Consider the following 26,069-nt stretch of genomic DNA (forward strand, 5'->3'; position numbering starts at 1 on the left):
TTGCAGAATACAGAAGAGCATGTAGCTGGGCAGGCCTGGAGGAGCAAAGTAAGGATGAGGCTGGCAGGAGCTGTGCAGAGGGGCTGAGTTGGGAAGCTGGACTGTCTAGTTTCTGTTAGTGGGCTATTGGTGAGAGCATTGCCATGGGTCAAAAAGGGATGAGGATTTAAAGGCTTTGTCAGAAAATGAGTCCCCTTAATAGAGTTATGTTCTATGAGTTTGAGGAGGTGCATGAAGGGGACCTTGAGGCAGCTGAGGTCTCTGGAACCAATGCTTGTGGCATGGGAGAAGAACTGGCTGAGTCCAAAGCACTGTGACCTAGCTACAATGCCACATCTCGTGAAGCAATTTAAGACCATTCCTTATACCTTATCAGCTTGTGCTAGCTGTAAGTAAAGGGACACCTCTTGCACCTTAACCTCCTTCTGTGTTTATCATGGATTGGCCAAGCACTGTTACATAAAACTTCCCTTCTTGAGTGTTGTGATGGATTACTTTAGCAAATGGGTAACTTCATTAATGAATGTCCCTCTGCCCTGCCTGTGTGTCAGTCATGGCTGGCTTGTAGTAAGGTAGATACAAAGACAATGGCTGTCCCAGCAGCACCAGCAAAACAGTTCACATCCAGTGTGGTTAAGTTCTCAAATTGTGAGTAAGGGCTTTGGGGTTTTCTCCTTGATGGGTGATTCTTGCCGCTTGCTGTTCAAATCTTCCTTCTCAGCTTTAGCTCTTCACGACTCAGTTATGACCTTTTGTCACTGTGAAGCAGCTCTGCTTCCTGCCCTGAAACACATTCTCCACACGTGACTGGTTCAGTGGTGATGAGTGAACCAGCTCAGGAATGTCCATATGGAAGAAAGCTCTGTCAGACCTGACCTATGGGCTGTGGAAAGCTGGAAGTACTGGGTAGCAAATTGAAGGCCAAGTTGCATAGTGGAAATAGAAGAGGAATCAATGGAGAGTTTCACGTGAGATCTGAAAAGACTTTATGTGTGCTAGGAAGGAGGACTGTCGAAGTGGCTGTGTTTGTGTTCAGGTGGAAGAGAGCTCCAGGCTTGTGAGGCATAATGGCTTCTCTTGAGCATTGCTTCTTGCAGGATACACCCAGAGGTCTATCAGTGGTGTTGAGGAGGAAGAGGTCTTTGTCCTGGACTCTCCCCAAGGATGGGTGCTGAGAGGACTCTGGATCTGGAAACTAGAGACCAGTGTTTGCACAAAGGGGCAGGGGAAGGATTTGCGAGGGAGCATAATGGAGTGAGCTTAGCTGTTAAGTTGACTTGGGGACATTCAACAGTGGCAGAGTCCCAAGTTTGTCTGCTCCAGTTTGAAACCATGAGTGCTCTCTGGCCACAACTCTAGAACCAGCCTGTAAATGAGGTAACTAGAGTCAAATCTGTAGTTTGGTTTCCAAAGACTGACTCATTACACTTGTCAGTCCCAATCTCTTTCCTCTCCTGCCTTCCCACATTCCTTGGGAAACTGGAGCCAAATTGAACACAGCATTAGTTTGTTGATCCTTAGGGCAGTTCCTTCATTAAGAGGTCTTTACTGGATCTCAGGAGGATTACTCATCTGATGGGACAAAGTACAGGCTTATTAGTATGGTGTCTCAATACCACTCCACCTTCAGTCCATGAGACTGGTAAAGGTGCTGTCCTTGCACTGCAAGCTGCTGCTGGCATTCCTCCTTTGGTCAGGGATCACATCTGTCAACAGAACTACACTGTCCAGAAGTCTGCAGTACAAACATCCTAACATTTCTGGAACTAGCCTGCCTGTTAGCACTGTTTCAGTGTCTCTTGTGGATAGGGATTTTCAAACAAACAATCAACCAGCAACCATATTACAAACCACTGCTTCAGCAAGATGGCTTGATGCAGTGTATATTCCATGGTCTGCAGTTATATGGGGTGTGGTTTGACCATGGCTGGTTGAAACCAGTTTCAAACACGGACAGAAATGGATGCAAGGAAAGGTGGTTCCAGAAACTGCAGCAGGAGGAATGTGGAGGAAACAAGTACTGTGTACAGTAGATCTGAACGCTAATAAATGTGAGGAATAAAGTCATTATTTTAAAAAACAAAATGTCAAAAATCATAAAAACCTGAAAGTCATTGCCCAAGGGAATCAGCTTGTAGTGCCAGAACCACATGTGGACTGTGAGCTGTTCAAGTCATGATTTTGTTTCATGACCAGAGTTGGGCTGGCTCAGAACTTCAGTTGTTAATTACTTCAATTATAGGGAGGCTAAGTTTGGTGGCAGAGGGTCACTGAGAGCTGTGTGAGAGATCCAGCCCAGTGTCCCAGTGGTACTTCAGGGTAACTTGCCGTCATCTGCCTGTAAAGTGGTCTTGGGCTCTGTTCAGCTCTCCCGATCTGCAGTGTGTGACTTGTGGTTCTTGGCTGTGCAAAGATTTTAGTGTACAGCTGGCTAGAGTTTGGAAGGCTGGACACCTCTGCTTTATGGTGTCTTCCAGGAGTCAGCCTTGGTGCCAGTCCTAGATGGTTCAGAAGACAAGCCAAAAACCCAGGCCATGAGGGAAATCCACTAATATCTGAGAGAACTTGTGATTTTGGGAGTGCTGCTGTAGAGGTGCATTAGCAAACAATGCCTCATAAACCTAATGATGGACTTGAGTCTGGGTCACACCTAAACAAATTTCAACCCCAGGGTGCCAAAGCATATATCCAGGTTCAAGATATGTGTGCATAAACTGGTACATTTTAAATAGCACTGCATTTAAAATCTGTTGGGTATTGTCCTGCCTCATCTCAGCTGTGGATGTGTTCTGGTTGCTTCTCCAAAGAAAGGTGCAGGAAGCACTGGGCAAGAGACTACTTTGGAGTAGATGCCTAATTGTTTGGGTAGGAGATGAAATTGCTTACAGGAGGAGGCAGAAGAGAACCTTTGCCTCCCTTAAAAACTCTAAAGCTTAAATTTGGTTGCCTAATCTACAGCAAGAGAACCCAGTTTTAAACACTGAGATTTACAGTAAATGAAAAAAGCTGTTTTATATTGACGTTAACGCCTACGTAATTGAGTTTTTTATGGGGTCACAACTGCCTGGATGTTTATACTTTTCCTGGAATGGTTCTTTATTTGCCTAAATGAACCCTAGAGAAGGCTGAGTGACCAGCTCTGGCTGGGTGCGCTTCTGGTTTAATTATAACTCTGTTTATGGGGATATTTTTGCTTTGTCCCGTGCTAGGAACTACCTCTTTTCCTAACAGTGACTGCCATCACTGACCAGGCCCTGGGCATGTGTAGGAGCTCTGCTGCTGGTGGCTTCTCCCATGTGGACAAATGCTCCACCCTTGCCTGAGATCACAGGCACAGCAGTGTCTTTGTGCCATTGAGACTGTGAGTACCAGGTGCTCCCTGGTTCCTGCCCACCCACCCATGCATCCTTTTTCCCTAATCATTATGGGATGCCATACTCCTCCTTGAGCCCTTTCCACTCTGTTCTTGGGTTTAGATGGCTTAAAAATGAAATGGCTAACAATTCTAATTTGTCTTTCCCATTTCTGAAAGTGGCTTTTGGTGTTTTTGGTTCTTGTGGTGCACTTCATCTTTGGAGAAGGAACTTGTCTCCTGCCTGACTTTGAATACAGCTCTGAGTAGGTTCTGGTGTCTCAGCTGAAGCCATTAATTGTGCTAGAAGCAATTTCCCCATATGTTTGGCAATTCTGTCTTCACTTGGCAGCCCAGGATAAACAACCCCGTCTCCAAACCACACCATCCCAAAGCTCACTATGAATCTTGCTTCAGATGACAGGGCACCTCTGTGTAAGTAGAGCATCTGACTTCTGTTGTCCCGAGGAAGCTCAGTTGTCTTTTAACCAAGAGGCTGTTTTCTATTCTTTTTGTAATCCTTTCTTCTGTTGCTAACATCTGGATGAAATTCAAACGGGATTGTGAGCTTGCTGGACTGTAGCCTGTGCACAAATCCTACTGGAAGCCCCTAGACTGCATTTTGTTTCCCCATAAATCTTCAATATCTGTGAAAAAAGGGAGTGCTCAGAAGTTCCTCAGAGTGTAGTAAGAAGTATGAAAGATTTTTGGGAAGATTTTTTCCTGATTATTCCACATATTTTTTTTACTTTACCTCATTATCCATATCTGAGATTCCTTTAATTATGACAAAGAATTTTTTGCCTGTGATTTTACATGATTTGATGTTTGTGTGAATGTTACTGTCAGTGTGAGGTGATGTAGAAAATTTCTAATTAGCCTCCTCTAATTTGTGCCCTAAAAGATCACATTTTAAGTAGCAGTAAGAAGCTTGAGAAATACTGTAGGTTTGACCTGATTAGCTGTTTTTGTATGAATAATATACATTTTTATAAGAGAATATACTTTTTTTCCTAAAGAGGTAGGGGGAAAAGCACATTTTTCCTCCTGTTTGCTTCCTATGAAGCATTTATTCTGTGTCCCTGAAACTAGACAGCAAGCAGTGAAAATCCTCCTGTCCCAGCTTGGTGCTATGTTTGTGACTGGTGTGGAAGGTACCGTCAGCTTTGATCCCATCTCCTTCCCTGCCCTGTGGTAGCAGCCTGAATGTGCAGCCATGGGTGGGAGTGGGACTTGCTTTTCCCAGTTTCCTATTGCAGAAACGTGGTGAAGGAAGAGACTTAACCTGAGGGCATCTGAGGGAGCTGCTAGGTGGGGTCAGGAGTCATACTCAGCTCTTCTGCATCCCTCGTCAGCACCCTCACCCAGGGCCATTCTTTTTAGTTATCTGAAACTCAAGTAAATATTACACACAAAGCTACTCCTTCAGAGCTATAAAACCTGTTGTCCAAATTGACTTAAAACAGGTTGAAACCAGAAAAAACCTGTATTTTTTACTTACATAGAGAGGGTTGAGGTTTTCTGAGCTGGACAGATGTGACTAAGATAATCCTGAGTGTTTCAAGTACATGCTAAAGAAGTGGAAATACAGGAAGAAATTATTTTCACAGGGTAGGTATTTTTCCAGTTTTCCATTGGAGGTCCACAATTTTTTTCACTGAATTATTTGTATTAAAAATCAACGTTTATAACATGGTTTAGCTTGGGTGAGATCTAGTGGAAGTCTATGCAAAAGACACCCAAGTGCACACAGTGAAGTTAGCAACTAGAAGTGCTTCTGTGTCCACTGGCTTGTTTTGTGTCCTTGATTCAAAGCGAGTCTATTCTTTGGGGATTTAAATGTACCTCCCTCTCTTGAGTGGAAACCATTGTAAATGAGGAGTATTTCTGTTAGTGCCTGGTAGCTATGAAGTGTCACCACTGTAGAATAGGCCATCTTCAAAAGTCTGTGGAGAGTAGGACTCTGAAAAATGTTCATATAGTAAATGAGCAGTGAAATTTTCCTGCAGCAAACTTGGCTCCGAGGCAGCTCTTTGGCTTTCCCACAAGAAAGAGGTAGGGAAGTAGAAAAAGGAGGCAAGAAAAACCCCCTTGAGTCGGGGGCACATTGTAAAAGGAGGAAAAACATGAAAGCAACATGATGACAGTGAAGCTCTGTGGTGTGGTGGTAGAATTAGGAGTTGCTGTGCTGTGTTCCTGTAGTGTTGTTGCCCTGTTGGTAGGGGCAAGCAGGCATCCTCAATGTTGAACTCCTGGGTACCAAAACATGGTGGAACTAAGGGGGCTTTGTGCAAGGGGAGAGGCAGGAGGCAGATGAAGGCCCAGACTGTCAATACTAAACCAAGGCATGTGTAAATTGTGGTTCTGCTTGCCGCAGTAGAAGCAAATTCAGAAGGAGACCACACAAAGAAGTTAATGAGCATTGGTCATGATTGGGCAGCTCAGTGTAGATGCAATCTGGACACTGACTACCAGAAACTGAGAAGATATGGCAAGGAAGAAAATGCTGGCTTTATTGACCCTGCTCCATCTCTGGCTGCTGTGCTGGAGATGGGATGTGGGTCAAGATGGGCCTGCAGTGTTGGAATGACTCTAGTGTTCCTTTTGCATTTCTTGGCCCACAGCTTGTCCTCCTTTGCAGGATTTCCATGTTCCTAGCATAGTGGGAACTTCCAGGGTGGCCTATTGTGTAGCTGGTGAATTCATAATATCCGCTGGATAAACATCTACAGCATCTTGTCAAATGAGGCTACAGTAAGCAACTGCAGAATATCTCACTGTCATTTGTGGTTCAGGGATTGAGGGTTCTGCTTTTGCTTCTTGTCCTGCAGAGTGTCCACACATGGGACACTTGAGCAAGTCTTATGCTAATTTTTATTTTTGCTTGTGACTGGCTAAAAAGGTGTGTGTCATCAAGCACGCAAGTTCACATGCCAGCTCTGCCACTCTTGTCTGTTTACCCTGAAGGTTCATTAATCTTTCTTGTCAGAAAAATCTTTGCGTGTGCCTGATGCCCTGAATAATTGTGTTTGGCTGTTTCAAAGGTGATCCTCCTGCCTGCTGGATGTGCTTTGGTTTAGTATGATAAATGCTTTTTTTTTTTTTTTTTACTCCCCCTCCTTCTGCATGGTGCATTGGACTGTCAGCATTCCTTTGTCTTTATCTGTGCACTCTTTAGGATGTCCATATAAAGTTGCTAAATGGAATTTTTATTGGCTTGGCTTAATAATCAAGCAGTTTCCAGGCTGGTTCTGTCTAGTGTTGTGTGGATCCATTCTGAGAAAGAGGACACTTTGTTGGTTTTTGGGCTTTTTTTCCTTTTTCCACAGACTGTTGTTGGCGATATTGCTTATTCAAAAGTTAGGGTTTAATTAATTTCTGGAAAGGCTACTTTGTTAGATTAAGTAAGGCCTGAGTCATATCAGCCTGGAACATCAACATCATAATTGGAAATTAGTGTGTTGTATCGGTGTATTGTGCAGAAAACCACAAAATGCATAGTGCAAGTGGCCCTTGACACCAAAACAAAGAAAAGCAAACAGGATATTGTGGTTGTGTAGTAAAATGACCTTTGAACAAAATGTAACTTTGAGCTTGAAATAGTGATAATCTTTTGATTCAGAAATTACCTAAAATTTCTATGGCTGTCTAAATTCCATGGAAATCAGTAAGCTGTTAAACTTGTACCTTTTGAGCAGGTGAAATCATTCCTGTGTTGAACTAAATTATTTTTCATCTGTAGTAAGTGCTTGACTTTAAATTCTGCTGGCCTCGCATTAAGTGGCCATGCCCACATTTAATGTGTGCTAATTATCAAAGACAATGCAAGTTTAAAAAAGTAAGCAGTCTATAAATCCTCCTTCAGATAGGTGGAATTGCTTCATGAATTATGAACCAGGAACTCTCTGGTCCTGAGTGGTTACTATTTTACTGGGTACTACTTTGTTTGTAAAGCGAGTTGCTCAAACTCTAGCCTAGGAGGAGATTACATGAAATTCCTTTTGCCCAGAGAATATCTGATTAAAATAGAAATTACAGTATATCGTCCCCTGCCCGGGTTTTTATTGGTGCCCCTGAAACTTCCAAAGAAGTTGGGAGACAAACTGCATCTCAGGAAATGTGCTGTGGTTTTCTGAATGTTTATTACTGTCCTGTTCTCTCTGAGGTGGGGAAGAAGGATTGTGGTAAGGGGAGCGCTGGGTCACACAGTTGTGCCAGAGGCTGCTGCAGCATCAGCTGTGCTGGGGATTGCTTGCAAAGTGTCCCCTTCGTTGCAGGTGGTGACAGAAGTGCTTTAGGTGCCCCTGTGCATGTGCCCAGTATTACATCTGACCTGGGCTATTCAATCAAATCACTGTAGTCTCAGCACAGGTATCCTCTGCTCCTGTCTCCAACTTCACCACCAGGTATTGACTTAGAAAGTTGTAGTCTGACCTGTATTAATCTGTGTTTCCATCTGAGACACATGGAAAAACTCAGTATGGGGGAACTCTGTATTCCAGCTTTGTTGTGGGCTTAGCTAGTTGTAGTCTAACTTGGGAACTGGAAATGCAGATTGTTTAGTCACACTTACAGACATGTTTCTTTACAGATTTGGACACCTGACTAAGAGTGATCTGTTACTGATTTTGTTTTAGCAGAAAACTGTCAGTGTGTGCCTGTGCTGGTGAGTCATTGATGCAGGATTCATAAATGATCTGTGTATCAGAGCCTTGTGTGATTTCTTTGCCCTCTTTGACGCCAGGGGGAGTTCAGCTTCCTTCAGGTTAGATTGCTGTTAATTGCTTTATTTTACAGAGAGGTTTTGTTTTCCAACATCCAAGTAGTCATTCTTTAGAGCTTTTTTTCTTTACAGTAATAATTGCAGGGCTGACATTGTAATTCACCATTTCACTTGTTTTGCTGGTAGCAGTGGTGGAAAATATAGAGTGACCAAGGTTTGGAAGGTATTTTCCAAGGAAAAAGTACAACCCAAGCAGTTTGGTGCTAGCTGTCCGTGCTAATAAATTCTGGGTACCATAAACCACAAAGCAATGAATTTGCTAGAAAGCTTTAAGGAGAATAAATTAAAAACCACTACCAGAAGATAGATATATAAGGGAACTTTGAGGAATTAGGACCAAATTCTCACTGACAGTGTTTCACAGAGAGGGGAAAATACCCTCTTGTTTTCTGAAGCTTGGCTGGGAGCAATCTTGTTTGATAATCATGTAGCAAGTCAAGTTAAACATTCAGAGTTCAAGGGGAAAGCAGTTAGCATAAAATACCATTTTGATTGAGGTTTTTCATGGCATAAACTGCATTCCAGGGCTTCCATCAGATGACCCATATATCTTTCATCAAAGCCTGTTATTTCCTCTTTGGCTTTCTGTTTAATATTAACTCTGTCTACACTGCAGTTTCTTTTTCACTGGTCTGCAGGATCTCTTTCTGATTCCTTCTGAGGTGAATCACTCCTGTCAGGTGGAGATGTGTGGTGCCCACTGCCTTCCAGGCTGCAATTCTGCCCCTATCCCTGCAAGGATGTCAGAAATGACACGCTGCAGAGTTTTTGAGTGCTTGATGCTAGTTTGAAAGGAACATGGATGATGTTTTTATGCCTGTTATTTTCTTTTGTCTAATTGTAATTGAAGATAAGTAGATCAGGCTGACCAAAGAGTGAGAGTCTATCAGTGCACAAGGGTGTCCCAATAACCTGCTCATTCCTGAGATACTTTCTGAATGGCTGACAATGCTTCTGGTTTGACCGTTGCCTTTCTCCATAGCACAGCTCATACCATTACATTTTGCTGTCCTTGTTACCCCTGAGTACAGTCACAGATGTATTTTACTGTCTCTTGCTTTCAAAAACTAAATTAATTTTCTTTAATGATTAATTAGCCTCATATTTGCATGGGAATGAACTGTAAGTGGAAGAGGTGCTTGGCTGTATAAATGGGTTCAAGATGATGAACTATATCACTCTGTAGCTGGTGAAGTGTATCTCCAGGCTGAATCACTGAGCAACCAATTTGTACAACATGGATAAACATGTACAGCAGATGTGGCACTTAGGGACATGTTTTAGTGGTGGACTTGGCATTCCTAGGTTAATGGTTGGACTTGATGGTCTAAAGGGTCTTTTCTGTGATTCTGAGAGAAAACCCATTTTTTTTAACCTGACCTTGATCTTTTTTTTATGCTAACATAACAGTATTGATGATGTACATATCTCTAAAATTTGTCAGGTGAATAATAGTAACATGTATCAATGGCAACATTAGAAAGTCTTGTGAGTTTAAGTGTGGAAGACCTCAATTTCAGGACTGTGGTTAACAACATCCACTTTTGTCTAGCAGTCTTCAAAGGCAGGTCACTGTTGTAATTTTGTTTTACTTATGTGCCAAGAGATGGGTAAAGATCGGTGCATGTTGCCATGGTTATTTTGGTACTTCATATGGTTTATCCTTTGCTCTCCCCATGCCCTAAGTCACTTGCTGGATTCAAGGGTCATTTCCTGGTTGCAGAACTCCTACTAACATCAGTAGGGCTGTTGTGCAAACATATGGGGCTTCAGTATGGCCTGTCTTGTCCTTTTTTTTTTCCTTTTCCTATCTGCCAGCCAGCTGAATAAGCACAGTTATCTTTGTGCTCCGTGGATACGGTCTATACTCACGCGGGTGGGATTCTCAAAAGTTGCTCTGCCTCTCTGACACATCTGCTGTCATAAGTCTTCCATGTCTAAATCCAGATCCAAAAATGTAGCATTTTTGTCTCTGCTGGTAGAAGCTGCTTAGAGGGAGATAGATCTGCTTTGCAGTTTTCTGCAGGGCCAGTTCTGCAGAGATACTGGTTGAGCCAGAAAAACCAAACCAATCTCCTCCTTGGTGCCTGCCTTGTCATGCCCTGTGCATTTTTCAGGAAAAGGGAAGATAGCAAGATGAACAAGAAAAGCTAGCTATAAGGTACACATATGCTCCATTAATCCTAATGATCCTATCCTGCCTTGGTACTGGTTGCAGGCTTATTTTAAAGACTCTGTGTAGTACAATGAGCTTTCATACTGTCTTAGTCATTTCTGTGTGTAAGGTATTGAGACATCAGTCTCCTTTGTCTGCTGTCAGCCTTGAAGAGATGTTATTTCATAAACCAGTTAGCTGAATTCTGTTGAATTGACTAAATTCCTTACGTCAGGATGGTGGTGGAGTGTGTAATCCCTTCTCGGAACTGGTCCTAGCACATTGCTGCCTCCACACACGTCTGAAGGAATAATGATGCCCTTGGCAGCGACTTTCCAGGCCTTATGAAGCAAATTTTTTGTGGTTCACCAAAACACCTTACAGGCCTGACTGCTCGCTGAAGATGGCAAGATTTTCCCCAGTTGCCATTCTCTGCAGAATTGTTCCTGGACCTATTGTTGCCAGCACCTCTTCACACAACCATTGCTTTGGCAGAATTGCTTTAGCAGAAGGAACAGACAAAGGCAGCGCTGTTACAGCCATGTGGCATGGGGGGACAACTGCCTCAAGCACCCTGGTGACTTTCTGGAGGGTGACCAGAAAACCATAGCAGCTCCGGGAGACAGCTATAATCGATGCCGTAATGGAGAGCTTTTAGCTGCCAAAAGACAAACCATCCCCTCAGATTTCTGCTGTGCTTTAGTGCCTATCTATTATTGGGGCAAATGCATTATGTTAGCAAAAATAAGCTTTCCCTGATCAAACGTATGCTTTATCAGCCACATAAATGCCAGCATGACTCTCTCATTGCTACAACATATTAAACACCTTGGAAATGTTTCCTTAAACCTCTAGGTCAGTCTTATGAAATCCGTCTACTTGAGAATAGGAAATTGGGAGAGTTTCAAGATTTAAACACAAAATATGTAAAGGTAAGGAGAAATATAGATTTCTTTTCTTCCTGCTACTACATACAGCCTTTAATGAAGGGCCTGACCTTGCTCCCACTGAGACAATGGAAAACACTTTGCCATTGTTTTTAATGGAAGCAGGGGTGATGGAGTTGTTGAGTGCTAGTTTCGTGGGACTATGCAGCTTGGCTTTGCAGGGCTTCAGGGGAACCTTTATTCTGTTTGTGATCGTGACCCCAGAGTTTCACTATGAATGTTGGGTTCAGGGGAATCCCAAAGTTCAGTGGTGAACATGGTCAAAGCTGTAGAGAGGCAGACTTGTCTCCCTGCTGAATTGCAGCAACATGCCTGGGTTGTTATGTGACAAATGGAGGGCCTGGGTGTTTACATAGTTCTGCCAGGCAGATTCTGTATAGCTCTACTTTACTTTGGTAATGGGCATAACAATGAATATATAAAACTTGATCATTTGGTGTGGGGGACTTTTTCCTGTTGTTTCCTCCACTGCCAAAACAGTTCAAATTCAAAAATGTTGGTCTGGACCCTGGTTCTGGATCCAACGTTCAATTCTTGACTTACTGCTTCAGGATTTCCTTTGAGAAGTGGGAACTAGTTGCAAAATTAGTATTCCAATTTAGATTTCAAATGTTGTCCAAGTTTAGGCCATTCCCTATTTGTCTTTTGGCCCATTTCAGGTCGTATGTGGATTGGTATTCCAATTTTGCAGGTGTTCCCACAGTGGCTTGGTTGCATCTTGAAGCTAGGATTTGATTTGGGCATTTCTCAGGTTCACTGGCAAAAGTTGCTCACTCACTTGATACAGAAGTCCCCAGCAAGAGTGTGGGCTTGAGAAACTGGGATGTTAGGGGTCATTAACTCATGTAAGTGTAGCACTGTGAATATACAAAAGAACATATAAGTTAGGAGTACTTAGGACTTGTCTGCCATGGGGATTGCCCTTATTCCAGCCTTTTTTCTCCAGTTATTGGCATGGCTGCACCATTGCAGACCTGCCTGCTGTTTCAGATGCTTTCCTACTCTACCTACTCCAGTTTAACTACTCTGGAGCAAATCTAATGACTGGCTCTTAATGGCTGGAATAAAGGTTAATTCCCACTGGCAAGGTGTCTGGACATGTCAGCTCCACCAGGGCAGGGACAGGTGAGCTGGCTTCCACATTTGCAAATCAGAATGGGATAATACTGGGGTTGGGACATGGTACAATTGCATTAAATATTATCCCCCTATGAGCCTTTTTGTGGAGGGGGAAGTGTGTTTCTCTCAGAGGGTCCCTTAGGAATTTGATACATATGGTGATGGGTCTCTTAGGTGGACCCTTCTACTCTCCTCATCAATGAGGGTGAGAAGCATAACAGATCAGCTTTTGCTTCTACTCTGGAAAACCAAAGTCACCTTGAGACATCCAGTCATCTGGATCCCATTGTTCATACTGCTGTCTTTTTTAACAGAGTATAATTCGTGTAGTTTTCCATGACCGCCGCCTGCAGTACACAGAGCATCAGCAGCTCGAGGGCTGGAGGTGGAGTCGGCCCGGGGACCGCATCCTTGATATAGGTGAGACTATTTCATTGTGGCACCTCTGCAGTGTTGGGGAGATCTGTGGTGCATGGAGTGTTTGCATGTGTGTTAGGTTTTTTAGGAATCCTGTATGTCTTTGGGAGGGAAGGAGATCTAGCGCTATAGGTCCCAAGTAGAGATGTCTTTGATGGCTTGGCTTTCACATGCATGTTCTGATTGTATGGAAATGCTTTCTCTTCTTCAATTTAATATTTTTAAAATTTTAGGGGTTTTCTTCTACAGATATCCCGCTGTCAGTTGGTATCTTGGATCCCAGGGCTAGCCCAACCCAGTTGAACACTGTTGAATTTCTCTGGGATCCATCAAAGAGGGCTTCAGCTTTCATTCAGGTAAGAGATAAGTCATATTTCTGTGGTAGATACAGTGGTTAGATACCTTTTTAAAGACCTGGGGAGACAAAAGAGCCAGTACATGAACAAGAGAGAAGGATGGTAATGATAATGACTAACTCGTGATAATCATGTGTAATTAATTTGTAGGATACTCACTAAATCAATTTGCTGGCTACCTGTTAATGTTGTTGCACTACCTGCTACTGCCAGGATTTTCTTCAAAAAAGTACTCAGACACGGGTGTTGCTTTCTAAGCACAGGTTTTGTTTTGGGGAAAATGTTCATAACCTGTTACTTTTCCTTGCTTTCCTCTTTCATGACTATTTCTCATTCTGAGCATCAACAATCCGTTTTTAAACGGAATGAAGGATTTACTCAAATCAAAGGATGCTTTTCCTGATGCCCTGTTTCTTTCTGAACTGCTTGTTCTCCTGATTATTTTGTTGAAAGGAGCAGAAATGAAAACATGAACTCTTCTGCCTCTTTCAGTTTTTTGTGAGGAGCCAAAACCTCTTGTTCAGACAGTATCTGAAATTTAGATGAGCCCAGATTCCAGCTGTCTCCAGAGATGAGCACAGTTTCTGTTTTGCCAGGTACATTGCATCAGCACAGAATTTACTCCACGGAAACATGGAGGAGAGAAAGGGGTGCCCTTCCGGGTGCAAATCGACACCTTTAAGCAGAATGAAAATGGTGAATACACAGAACACTTGCATTCTGCAAGCTGCCAGATCAAAGTGTTCAAGGTATGAGGTGGTTTTGGCTTTGTCATCAACTAGATTAAGGCACAGGAACATGCAAAGATTGAAGATGGTATAGGAGTGATGCAAATATTGGAGTAAAAGAACAGACTTTTAACTGGGAATGCTTAAGATCTCAAACAGACTCCTGTGCACATGATGGGTATAAACACTGACCTACACAGCAGTTCCAGTTGAAGTGTTGCACTAAGACTTGTGCCAGTCCATTGTACCTCAAACACTGCAAAAATACTGAGATATTTAGGGTATCAGTGTGTTTTGATGCTCCTAGGCATCAAGACATCAGGGCATCTTCAGTTTCTTTGATTGACATCAGGGCATCTTCAGTTTCTTTGATTGAACCCTCCAAGAACAATAAAATTTCATTGTGGAGATCTTAAATACTTTGTTGTTGCTGTTGTTGGAGCAGAGTTTGTCTCTGTGATACCTGGAGGAGAAAATGATTGGGAGAAAGAGAATCTTAGAAGCTCCTAATCTGGGTATGGCAGACCTATAGCTGCTTAACAACAAACTCTCCATAGGCCTGTTTTCTAAAGGGATCTGCTGCTCCAGTTTTGTTCTGTCAGCAGTATCTTTCTTGTTTCTGGAAAGATGGTACAAATGCCAGTTGAGGTGCATAACTTTCAGACTGAAATAGTTGGAATCACATATCAGGACTGTGGTCAGCCTGTTTCACAATTGCAGTAGGCGTTAGTGGTGGATGTACAGAAACAGTAGGGATGCTTGATTAATTCTTTTGTCTAGAAAATGCAGATCTGATCTTGTTTCATATGTAGAATTCCCATAAATCTTAAGGAGGCTTTTGTGAGCAGATTAGATAAATCTGTTGGCCTCTGTCTCCAAACTTATTATGCTTGGTGTAAGGGAGAGCCTGTGCTTGTACTTATAGCCTAAAGGAGCAGACAGAAAACAGAAGACTGACAGGGAAAAAATGGAAAAGAAGACCACCCAAGAGAAGGAGAAGTATCAGCCTTCCTACGAGACAACTATTCTCACAGAGGTAAAGTGTTTTAGACACATCATGCTACATCATGTTGGGAGATAAATTTAAAAGAAAACAGTATCTGAGCCCTGGAGATTGCCTTGTGGAGACATGTGTGCTCAGATCTGAGTGAAACTGAGAGTGCAGTGAAATTTTAAAATGACTCACTGTTGAAATTTATGAAAGATGCCAAAGTTTCTTATGTCTTGGGATATAAACTAACCCTTAGCAACCTGGCTTTAAAAAAAAAAACCCAAAAACAACGTCTTTCTCAATTTTCACCACTATGCTCCTGGGCACTTGTAATGGCCCTCAGGTGCCAGTTGTATGAAAATACAGTTGTCTGTATTTTTTTTCAGAACTGCTTGGCAAAAGCTCATGTTGGAGATGGGACACTTGAACAGATGAATAGGCTGTCTGAAAATTATTAATCTGTTTTTCTGTGAATGTGTCTGTGAAGCTGTTGTTACATGCAAGATTCTGGGTTGTACTCTAGCAATATCTTGTGTCTTATATTCTGATGCATCTGGTGTAGAGTTGTATGTGTTTCTGCCCCTCCCTGTCATTACTAAGATGTTTGTATAAACTTACCATAGGCTGTAGAATTAGTCAGCAACAGGACTCGAGAAAGGGATTTAAAAGTGTTGTTCAGTCTCCCTATGGGAATGACTTGTTATTTGATTTAGTTTTTTTTTTTCTTTTTGGAGCAGCTTGCTGAACTTCCAAAAATTATATTAATTATTCTTAATTTAATAATTATTATTAATTATTCTTAATTCAGCTTCCTATTTGTGAGATCCAATCTCTCCCACTCCATTTTCCTCATGTTGCCAGGAGCAACCAGCATGTTTTCTGATTGACAGACCTAATTCTACTGAGTTGGCAGATCCCAGCCTCTCCCTGTGAGCTCTGATGCACTTTGACATATTGCGTGGGGAAATGTGGGTTGCCAAAGAGTTAAATATTTGCCAGTGCTTGTGGAGATTATAAAATATTTGCTAGTGTTTGTGGAGATGATAAAGTTCCAAAGCTACACTTGCTGTCTTTTTATCATTGCAAACAAGGCCACTACAGAGTATTTTCTTGAGCTCTTGGTGGTGGGGGGTTCAACAGGGCTAAATTTTTCCTGCTGATTACTGTGGCTTAAATTCAGAACAGAGTCACCAATTCTATCTGGGTTACTCTGGTTTTACACTACTGTCATGGAATGTGGAGTCTGACCTATATTTGTGAAGGCTTTAAGTAGCTTTGTGTCTGTCTATCTTAAATTTTCTCCATTTAGTACCCATTTATGACTGGAGCTGTTTGACTAATAGCCAGAGGTTTCAGCAGGCTGGTTCAAATTCTGCTCTTTTGCTGGTATAAACCTGAAGCAATGCCACAGGAGCATTTTTGTCACTCTTGCCTGGACTTAATTAGAGATTTATAATTGAGACCAGGGGTATTTCTGTATCATTGCTGCCTTCAGTCTGACTTGACTTACTGGCGTTGCTCTGACTTACAGCTGTGCACACTTTGGCCCAGTGTTATTTGGGGACAGGCTTTGTGAAATGGGAGAAAGAAATGTGGAATGCACAACTGGAATCAATCTTGGCCTTCTGACAGCCCACTTGGAGAGCAGTGTAGAAAATCCATGGCCTGTCTCCTCCTCCTCCTCCCAGCAGGAGTGATGAGCTGAAGTTAGTGGCGTGGCAACAGCATGAATGTGGTATTAGAGGAGAATCAAATCCTTTATTTCCATCCTTATGAAAGTTTCCCTGCCGCCTTTCTTCCAACAGTGCTCTCCCTGGCCAGATGTGCCTTATCAAATGAACAATGCTCCATCTCCAAGCTACAACAGTTCTCCCAACAGCTTCAACCTCGGAGATGGGTATGTAACAAATACATGCTTTATCTTTCCTGTTGATAGGTATCCTTTGTGTGTCCATGCATTTCATACCCTGCAAGATGATGTGAAGGACCTCCCCCCTTTCTAGCAATGAGAAAGTATTTTCCAAAGGCCTTTAAGACCTTCCATCAAGGAATTCCCTGTAATGCAGAGTACTGTTTGTATGTGCTCTGTTTATGTGGTGGCTGGAAGGGGAGCATCAGAGGGCCTCCAGGGCAACTCCTGGTGAGAACACAGCATGCCCTGTACCACCAATCCCCCCAGTACCTTCTCACAGGTGTTAGAAGCTTTCAGCACCTCTTCAGAGTTGGTGTTTCTTCCTTACTTTGTCTTGAGGTAGCTTGGGGTGCTGAATTCCTAGGTGAATGACATGTAAAGAAATCCTGTTTGGGGCAAAACAGCCTGGGTTTTGAGATGCTATTTCAGAACAAAGGACAAATGAAGACTAATGTTTAATTCATTAAATAGCCATCATACCAAGACAGCTCTAGGGATTCTGAAATGCTGAAGATGGGCACTGGTGTCAGAAAGGTACAGCAGTGTCCCTCAGTGCTTATCAGTCATCCCTTCTGCATACTTCCCCTTAGAAATTTGATATAGGTCTTTTTCTTTTGGTAGGACTCTGGCATCTTATTTCCTTCCCACACAACTTAATTAGCATGTTGTATTAATCCATGTTGTATCACTAATTTTCAATGAATCCCCTCAAACTATGAAAAAGAACAAACACTGAAATTACTAAATTTTGTGTTAATAGAGAGATATGAGTATTTTTTTCCTTTGGAAAAATCCCTGATATGTTTAGGAGTCCTGTCTGTGTTTAGGAGAATTTAGTAGAAGTGTGGTTTTGCATGATTTATGGCACTTGACTATGTTAAAGATAACACCAGGGTTGAATTATAAGGTCTTTTATTCAATTTTCATAAATAATTATTATTAGACAGTGGATTTAGTTAGGATATTTCTGGCTCATAGAAATTTCAAGTTCAGCCACCCTGTAGGTTACAGTTTTCTTGCTTAGATCATGTCACATTAGTGAGTCAGCCATATGGAAAAGCGTGATTGAGGTCAGTAAACCTGAGTTTTTTGTCTCAGTTTTGAGGAGGACCTCAACTGACCAACAAAAGACTCAGGTAGAGAGGGTTTTTTTTTTTATTCTTGTTCCAAATGTTGAACACCTTTTTAAAGATCTGATTGACAAGTTGGATGTAACTTGTGAAAGTTGAGTCGTTGAGTCAAATAGAGGAGGGGGAAGAGGATGGACACTGCAATGTAAAATTTAAAATAATGTGTTTTTTTTCTCTTCCAACTTTATATAATTTCTTTTAGCAACAGTTCTCCAACCCACCAAATGGAGCTCCTGCCTCCCAGCAATGATGTAAGTACTTGAGATCATGTTAATGTGGTGCTTTTCTCTTTTAGGACACTGGTGAACAGTTCATTTCAAGACCTTCTTATTCTTTTTGCAATGTAGCATCTCCTTCCTTCTGCTTCTATTCAAGATGCCCAGCAGTGGCTTCATCGTAATAGGTTCTCTCCATTCTGTAGACTCTTCTCAAGTTTTTCGGGTGAGTTTAAACAGTCCAGATATTCTGTTTTTTTTCTCTTCTGTAAGTGCAGCTCATGTAGCATCTGCTGCTGGCCACATTTGATGGGATCCTTGGTCTGATCCAGTGTGGTTGTTCTTTGGTTCTTAGATTAGTTACCATTTGTCAAACCAGTTTGTAGACCTACAGAGTAAGTAAAACTGGAAGGAAATAAGTTAAGATGGAAGGGACTTCCTAAGTTAATTAAATGCCACTTCGAAGCAAGTCCAGGGCCTTGTGCAGTTGCCGTTGAAATCTCTGAGGCTGGAAATTCACAGTCTCTCTAAACAACCTTTTCAAGTACTTAACTATTTTGACAGTGAAAATATTTTTTCTTATATCTAATCAGCATTTCATCTTCTTTCTGCTGCCTCCCATCCTGTCCCTGTGCATGTTTAAGAAGCATCTGGCACCTTCACTGTTCCCTCCCATTTAAGTAGTTGTGCACACCAGTAAGATGGTGGAAGGGGCAGTTATTAGAGGTGTTGAAACCATGAGGAGATTCTCTCTGACTTGCAACATGATGAAATAACTCAGTGACCAGGTCATTTAATGGCCAGTGTGAAATATGTAGCTTGTTTATGAGTTGGCTGGAGAATTTTCCAGTGCAGCACAGTTCTTTTGGCAGCTTACAGCTTTCTGTTTCACAGTGATTGATTTAAAGTGCACACCTCTCTGAATTTGCAACTTCACTGTATAAATCTATCTGGTTTAGCTTTGTGGATTCTCTATGCCCTCTACCCCTGCCCTTATCTGCTGCCCATACGTACTATTTGGAAGCTAAGATTTGCTTAACTTCTGAAGGAAAATCAATTTGAAATATGTAGGTGCTGACTTACTGAAGATGTCCAAAGAAGACTTTGTTCAAATCTGTGGGCCTGCTGATGGAATTCGGCTCTTTAATGCAATTAAAGGAAGGTTTGTACTATTTCCTTCCTATTTTTTTATGATCCCTTGATCATTTCAGTGTTAACTAGAAGTTAATCCTGGAGCTGTAGCATTTAGACTTCCTTTTAATACTTCAGAGAGGTTTTCTCAGGGACTGGAGATCACAATGATATTTAAGTCCAGGCACAGCTCAGAAATGTTGGCAAAACAAAGCAGCATAATGTGAATCTCTAGTGGTTTATTTGCTACCAACTGATAGCTTGCATCCATTTCACGAGATACACAGCCTACAAAACCCTGTGCTGTTCATAAATTCTACAGCTGAGCAGGATTTAAATCAGTAGAGGCCAGTATGATGAACTGCTTAGCAAGTGCTGTAAACTATTTATTCTTACCTGATCTTGAAAAGATTAAGGTTCTCTGCATCACCTCCCAGAGGTCTCTTGCTAGACATCCTAAGCTGTTTAGTCACCAACATCAAGGCCATCCTGTGGTTTGTTACTTCCATCTCTTACTGTTTGATAGCTGACTTGGAACTATTTCAGATCTACTAAATACTGTTTTTGATTAATCCATAGAAATGTGAGGCCCAAGATGACAATTTATGTCTGTCAAGAACCAGAGCAAAACAGGTCCCATCTCCACCAAAAACGAGAAAATGGAGATGGCAGTCTTTGTGGTAAGTTCTTATTTATGGGTTTTGTTAAACACTTACCTGGTGAGAATGCTGCTTTCTGCCTGAGCTCATGAGTGGGACAGCTTGGTGTCCTTAGTGTTTGAAGGGATCCAGTTTTGCCACTTTGGTTATGGTTTCATGGCTACAGATTCCAAATGGCACTGTCTGCCTGGGGGACAGGCACAGCTTATAAATTATCTGCAGAATGCCACAGCAAAATCTCTATTCAGTTCTTATTAGGGACAATAGCATTACAAACCACCCTTCCATCCACAATTTTCTATAGATTATGTCTTGTTTGAAAAAATTCAGGGAAATGGAAGTTTGGTAGGTCTTAAAGTTGAGGTTATAGTTCTTGAAAATTCAAAGGTTTTGGAAATTTGTCATCCCTCATTTTACAATATAGAATCAAATGAGAACAAAGATTATCCTTAAATCTTGCATTCAGTAATAAACAGGCACAGCTTTCCTGCATGGTAGCTGTAATTTGTATTAGATTTCTAAAACAATACTGTCATCCATGGTGTTACCTTATACATTGTATGCTTTAGTTTGTGCCTATGGGATCAGTGAACGATATCTTTTGTGTGACATAGCATGTGTTTTACTATTTGATTGAATTCTTTTTTTAAACTTCAAAAAACAGTAAAAGAAGATTATCCAAAAATATAAGCAGCTTTATGAGAAGGCTGTTTTAGTGCCTCATGATGCAAGTTGTAATTAGTCCCCATATTTTCCTCTGGGTAAAAGTTGTGTGTGTTTTAATTGCATGCTGCATACAAATAATGAGTATTTCTCTGCAAATCATCAAGCCAGATATTTGGGGGACGCTTTAAAATACTAGGGTTGTTTATTCCATTTGAACCTTCATCTTAAACCCATTTGGTTGTTGATGCTGAGTGTCTTGGTGCCATCTGTATTTGCTGTTCTGTAGCTGCTTTCCACTTGTTGCAGTGTATCATGCAATCTTCTTAGAAGAGCTGACCACGCTGGAATTACTGGAGAAGATTGCAAACTTGTACAGCATTTCTCCACAGCAGATCAATCGGATCTACCGGCAGGGACCCACAGGGATCCACGTGTTAGTGAGCAATGAGGTAAGGGGGAAAAAGGGGGCTGCATCTTTGTCAGAGATGGAACAGTTGTCTGACTTCTTGAAGTTAGAATGAGCATTCAAATTATGGAATGCATCCCAACAAGTAAAGTAGTGATTCAGCTTGCCCAGCACTGATATTGATGTGGTTTCAACACCTTTGCTTTGTAAAAGATGTTGGGGTTCTTGTTTGCTTTTTTAGAGCAAAACAAAATTGGTCATTTATTGTGCTCTACTTGAAAAGAAGTTGTGGCAATATGGGACTCTGTCTCTTCTTCCAAGTAACAAGTGTCAGGATGAGAGGAAATGGCCTTAAGTTGTACCAGGGAAAGTTTAGAATAGGTATTAGGAAAAAAATGTTTATTGACAGGTTTGCCAAGCACCAGAACAGGCTGCTTAGGGAAGTGGTTGAGTTACCACCCCTGGGGGTGTTTAAAAGTTATGTAGCTGTGGCACTTTGGGATGTGGTTTAGTGTTGGGCTTGCTGGTGCCAGGTCAATGTTTGTGCATGATGATGTTAGAGGTTTTTTCCAACCTCAGTGATTCTATGAATTTCTTTTCATTTTGGCTACTTACACACATTTTGAAGTGAGGATCTAAAGTAAGAACTTTTAAAATTAAATAGGTAAAATTAAAATCGGTAGGGCAATTAGTTTTACATCATGGCCCATGTTTCCAAGCACTGGGTCTGTCACTATATACACTATAAGCACACTATAATTTATGGACCTCTGCTACTGTTTGTGTCCCATTATATGATGCCTTAATTTAGTCCATTCCATTAACTTACAGGTTAATAGTGAGTTGCCCTTCTTCCTTTTTCTTCTACTAAACTACTTACTCATTCATGCACCAGAATCACTTAAGGAGCTTCATTTAGAAGAAGCATTGTTAAAACAAATGAAGCAGAGCATAGGTCTCAACTGGAGCCTAAACTGAAGGCTGTAATGCTTATTCCTGAAGTCTCCTTGCTATTCCAGCCTGATTAAATCTGAAACTTTGATGCTTTATGGATGCAAAGTGCTTGGAGGCAGCTCTTGGTAGGGGAATTGCATGAACCAGCCTGGGTATAAGGCTTTAAGTATTTGTTTAAGTCAATTATTAACAAGTTCTATTGCTTTTCTAATATTTTTTTCTTGTTCTAGTACTATAGTGGCAAGAGTGTGGTATTTTGTGAATGTACTTCATGCATCATTAGGCAAAGACACACAAACTGGTCAGAGAAGTTTGATTTGAAGGAGTAGAGGCTGGATGCTAAATCCAAAAGATTATAGGGAGATCAGTCCAAGTTGAAAAGGGTATTTTGATGTGAGAACTGACAGCTGAAAAATGCACTACTTGAATGATACTCAGTAGCTAGGAGAAGGCTTTTTCACAAAACTGGATTTCATGAACTGGTCAGAGATGTTCTAGTCACACCTCCCTTCTCTGAAGTTGTGTCCAGCATTTGCTTCAACTATAGGAGACACCTCCTGAAGGTAATTCACCTTCTCTGTCCCACATAGCTACTCTTAAGATGGGAGGAAGCATTGACTAAGGATGAATCTTAAATGGGCTTTTCATATTGGAACTGAATTAGTCTTTATCTCTTTATTTAAAGGTGTCACTAGAATCTGCACCTCTTCTGAAAATCTAGTTGCCTCTCATGAATAGCTCAAATAGCTTTTAGTTCTAGTCTTCCTTCCTGTGATTTGCCTTGCTTCTCATAACAGTTTCACTACAGTCTTGTTCCTCGACAGAAGACAAACAGGTAAATTAATCCTGCAAGCACAGCATCTGTACTAATGTCTGATCAAAATAGCCAGATGGATGCTGCTGAGGTGGCTTGTCAGTAGCAATTCCTTTATTCAGCAGGGAGTCCATTTCTTGGGGTTTACCATTTCCAGGTATTCTTTAAATGCTAATGTAAGTTACGCTGAGCTCCGTCATTTAGCTAAATATGTAATTACCACTGTTGGATTTTTAAGAAAGGGACTACCTTAATCCCGTCTAAACTAGTACAGCTTCACTGAAAGCAACAAAGACCATGATCTTTAATAGAATAATTGGAGTGGTATAGGAACCTTCAGGATCAAGAGCTGCAAAGAGCATGGCAAAATGCTGAATAAGCTAGATCAGTTTCAAGCAAGCACATTTAGTGTGAGCTTCCCTTAAACACACTAGCAACTGCAAGGACCTTAATTGATCAGTCATGCATGTTAATAATCTCATGGGCAGGGTTATTCAGGACTGTGCAGGACTAGACACCAAATGCAGTTTAATACCTCTCCTCTAAGTCTATACTGGCCCTGAAAGAAATGTGAATTTAATTGCTAAAAGTGTGTTGGCTTTTTTTCTTCCACCTTTCAGATGGTGCAGAACTTCCAAGACGAATCCTGTTTTGTTATCAGTACATTGAAAGGTGTGTATTGCTGCTGCTGTTACCTGTTACTCTAAAGATAATTCCTCCTTTCAATTGCACTGAGCGTTATCACAAACTCAATGCTGTTATCCTGGAAAGATAAGTAATCTAATCTAGTGTAAGTCAAGCTGTTGACTACACAATGCTTTACTCCCAGTTACACTGTTACAAAAATTCCATAAATCCATTGACACCACTGACATAAATGAGCAGGAAGCCTTCGAGTAAAATGATAAAATATGGTAGTATGTAGGGTTTTTAGTGTAAATTATTTGACTTAGATGTACAACATTGGTTTTCATGAGTGGGTTGTGAAACAAGGGTATGAACTATTGCAAACTACCTAGAAAGAAAATTTGAAGTTCTGTATCTCTGGTGTTTCTTAAAAGAAATGAAAATAAGCTTTGCATTTCTTTTTTACAGCTGAAAGCAATGATGGCTACCACATCATTTTAAAATGACCATGTTGCACAGAGAGACTTTAACGGCCTAAAACTTAGTGCCTCACTGAGATTGCTACAACCTAGACTGGAAACATGAAGAACCTTCTGGATAAATGCTCCTGTGAACTAAGAATTACCAAACAGCTTAAGAAAAAACTTGCTTTTACAGACAGAAATTTTTGGTGGTGTGTGATTTTGGTGGGTTTGGTTTTTTTGTTTGTTTGGTTTGATTTTTGTTTTGGTTCTTTTGGTTTTTTTAAGCTGGAGCCGAGAACATCCTCTAAGCTTGTACATGCTTTTTGCTCCCTCCCTTCCTCTTCAGTCTTTAAAATTGTAGAGGTTTCTGCTTATTACTTAGAAACATCTGCCTTGTACTAAGGGAAATGAAAGATAAACAAATCCCAATTCTCTTCACCCCTCATGTTCAGATGATTTGATTTACTTACAGTTCTGAGTGCTCTCTTGCTTTCAACACACACCCTGGTGCTGATGGACGTGGACTCCCCAGGGCTCCTCTTGTACTCTTTGAGGTGTAGGGCTTGGGGCTACCTCCCAAAACAGATTGGGCAATGCAGGGGATGAGTTTGGTGCCCAGCCTTCACCCGAAGTATGAGCTATGGAAGCCCACACTTAGTTGTTCTTCACCTGCAGATGTGCTCAAAGTCCAGAGCCCCTGGTCCCTCCTAGATCTTCTGTAGTAGCAATCCAGCAGAACAGTTCTGGGAGTGGGGAGGGGGGGGCAAGGGAGGACAGACAACTTGAGGCAAGTGGTTCAGTACCATATTATTATTTTTAGCTTCAGAGTAGTCTCCTTGAATGGAGCATATGAAGGTTTTCTGAGGAACTGTTTTGAGCATTGGAAGCCATAGTGCTCACGACAAATTCATACTATGGATTTATTCTACTCTACAAATTAGTGATTAACTGCTATCTTTACTGTAACTGGGAATTAGAAGTTATAATCTTAATGGATTTTCATCCTGTTACTGAAGTACAACTGTTTTGATCAAGACCAGGTAACAGATCATCTTAGTTGCTGCTTCTTACATTCTTGCTCTTTCATTTTGACTCCTGTTTCCCATATCTGTAACTATGATCAGCTCCACCCTCCCTTGGTCTTTTGGGACTCCATCCAGGCTCCGTTAAGATAAAAAGGTGGCTTCCACTGAAGTCAAAGGCAAAGTGGATCACACCTTTCTTGCATGGATTGAACCATTTCACTTTTGACAGCTAACTAATATGGCTGTTTCCCCAAACTGAGTGTCCATATACCATCAGAATCTGATTCTTGAATGTTTCATTTCATCCTGAACTAACATGGAAAGCTGAAATACCAAACATTTTCCTGGAATGGAAATTTTTCAAAAAGTGAGAAATTGTCAGCTGGAAAACACTGAATAAAATGTTCCAGCCTTTTGAAATGGAAACATTTAATTAAATCCATTTGGCCCTTAAAGCAGCATCAGTTTGAGCTACTGTTGCAGCCCTCAGAAACTGTCGTTCAAGTGCCTTGCGCGCTGTCTCTCCCTTGGGGCTGAGCTCTTTGGCTGAATTACAGATCCCATGATGCTCCTACCCTGGGTTAGTCAAACAGGGAATGCGTCAGGAGGGCTGGAGAGGTGCCCAGGGAAAGAGGGGGCCATGGAGCCCTTGAATTACAGCTCCCAGCTGACACTGCAGGAATTCGGACAGACACGGACTGATATTTCTCTGACAAAAGTTATGTGTTTCAAGTTTTCCCAACAGAAATAAACAGCAAAATATTGAGAAAAGCAACCTTTTTTTCATTAAAGCATCAAGTTTTGTGCAAAAACCCCACCCATCCCCACTGATTTTTTTTTTTTTTTTTTAATACCGAAAATAATACTAGAATAGAAAACTTGTGTTACAATGAGAAAACCTTCAGCCAGCTCAGCTAATTGAGCAGCAATGCCTACTTAGGCACGATCTTGCTCAACTGACTGTCCTGGATGCTCCATAAATTGTAGTCATGCAAAAAGGATGTCTAGGCTTTGGGATGTGGAGGTTCCCCCTTCTGAAATGAAGGAATTGAGGCTTCTTGGTTGAGAACCAAGCTGTATGGGTGAGGAGGAGCTCCTGGCCAAGGAATCCAGGTTGTGGCCACACACAGCTGCCTTCCAAACAGTGAATGAATTCCAGATGCCTTTGTGAGCAGGTGGCACCATTGTGCTCCTGGGTACCAGGAGATGCTTGATTAA

General features: G+C 41.5%; 1 protein-coding gene across 1 annotated transcript in view; it reads left to right on the plus strand.

Annotated features, from left to right (window-relative positions):
• TFCP2L1 (transcription factor CP2 like 1) overlaps positions 1–24,862 on the plus strand; it is a 31,053-nt gene extending 6,191 nt beyond the window's left edge. The window contains exons 3-15 of the mRNA XM_068195418.1: positions 11,146–11,222; positions 12,671–12,776; positions 13,023–13,129; positions 13,726–13,878; positions 14,783–14,893; positions 16,654–16,745; positions 18,093–18,141; positions 18,238–18,331; positions 19,177–19,267; positions 19,816–19,916; positions 20,868–21,010; positions 23,356–23,407; positions 23,831–24,862. Of these exons, the coding sequence (XP_068051519.1) occupies positions 11,146–11,222; positions 12,671–12,776; positions 13,023–13,129; positions 13,726–13,878; positions 14,783–14,893; positions 16,654–16,745; positions 18,093–18,141; positions 18,238–18,331; positions 19,177–19,267; positions 19,816–19,916; positions 20,868–21,010; positions 23,356–23,407; positions 23,831–23,868 (1,214 nt within the window). The 3' untranslated portion in view covers positions 23,869–24,862. The remainder of the gene's footprint in view (positions 1–11,145; positions 11,223–12,670; positions 12,777–13,022; positions 13,130–13,725; positions 13,879–14,782; positions 14,894–16,653; positions 16,746–18,092; positions 18,142–18,237; positions 18,332–19,176; positions 19,268–19,815; positions 19,917–20,867; positions 21,011–23,355; positions 23,408–23,830) is intronic.
• Positions 24,863–26,069: the final 1,207 nt, after the last annotated feature.

Source organism: Anomalospiza imberbis, chromosome 7 (assembly GCF_031753505.1).
Source record: "Anomalospiza imberbis isolate Cuckoo-Finch-1a 21T00152 chromosome 7, ASM3175350v1, whole genome shotgun sequence".
In the NCBI taxonomy this organism is placed as follows: Eukaryota; Metazoa; Chordata; class Aves; order Passeriformes; family Viduidae; genus Anomalospiza; species Anomalospiza imberbis.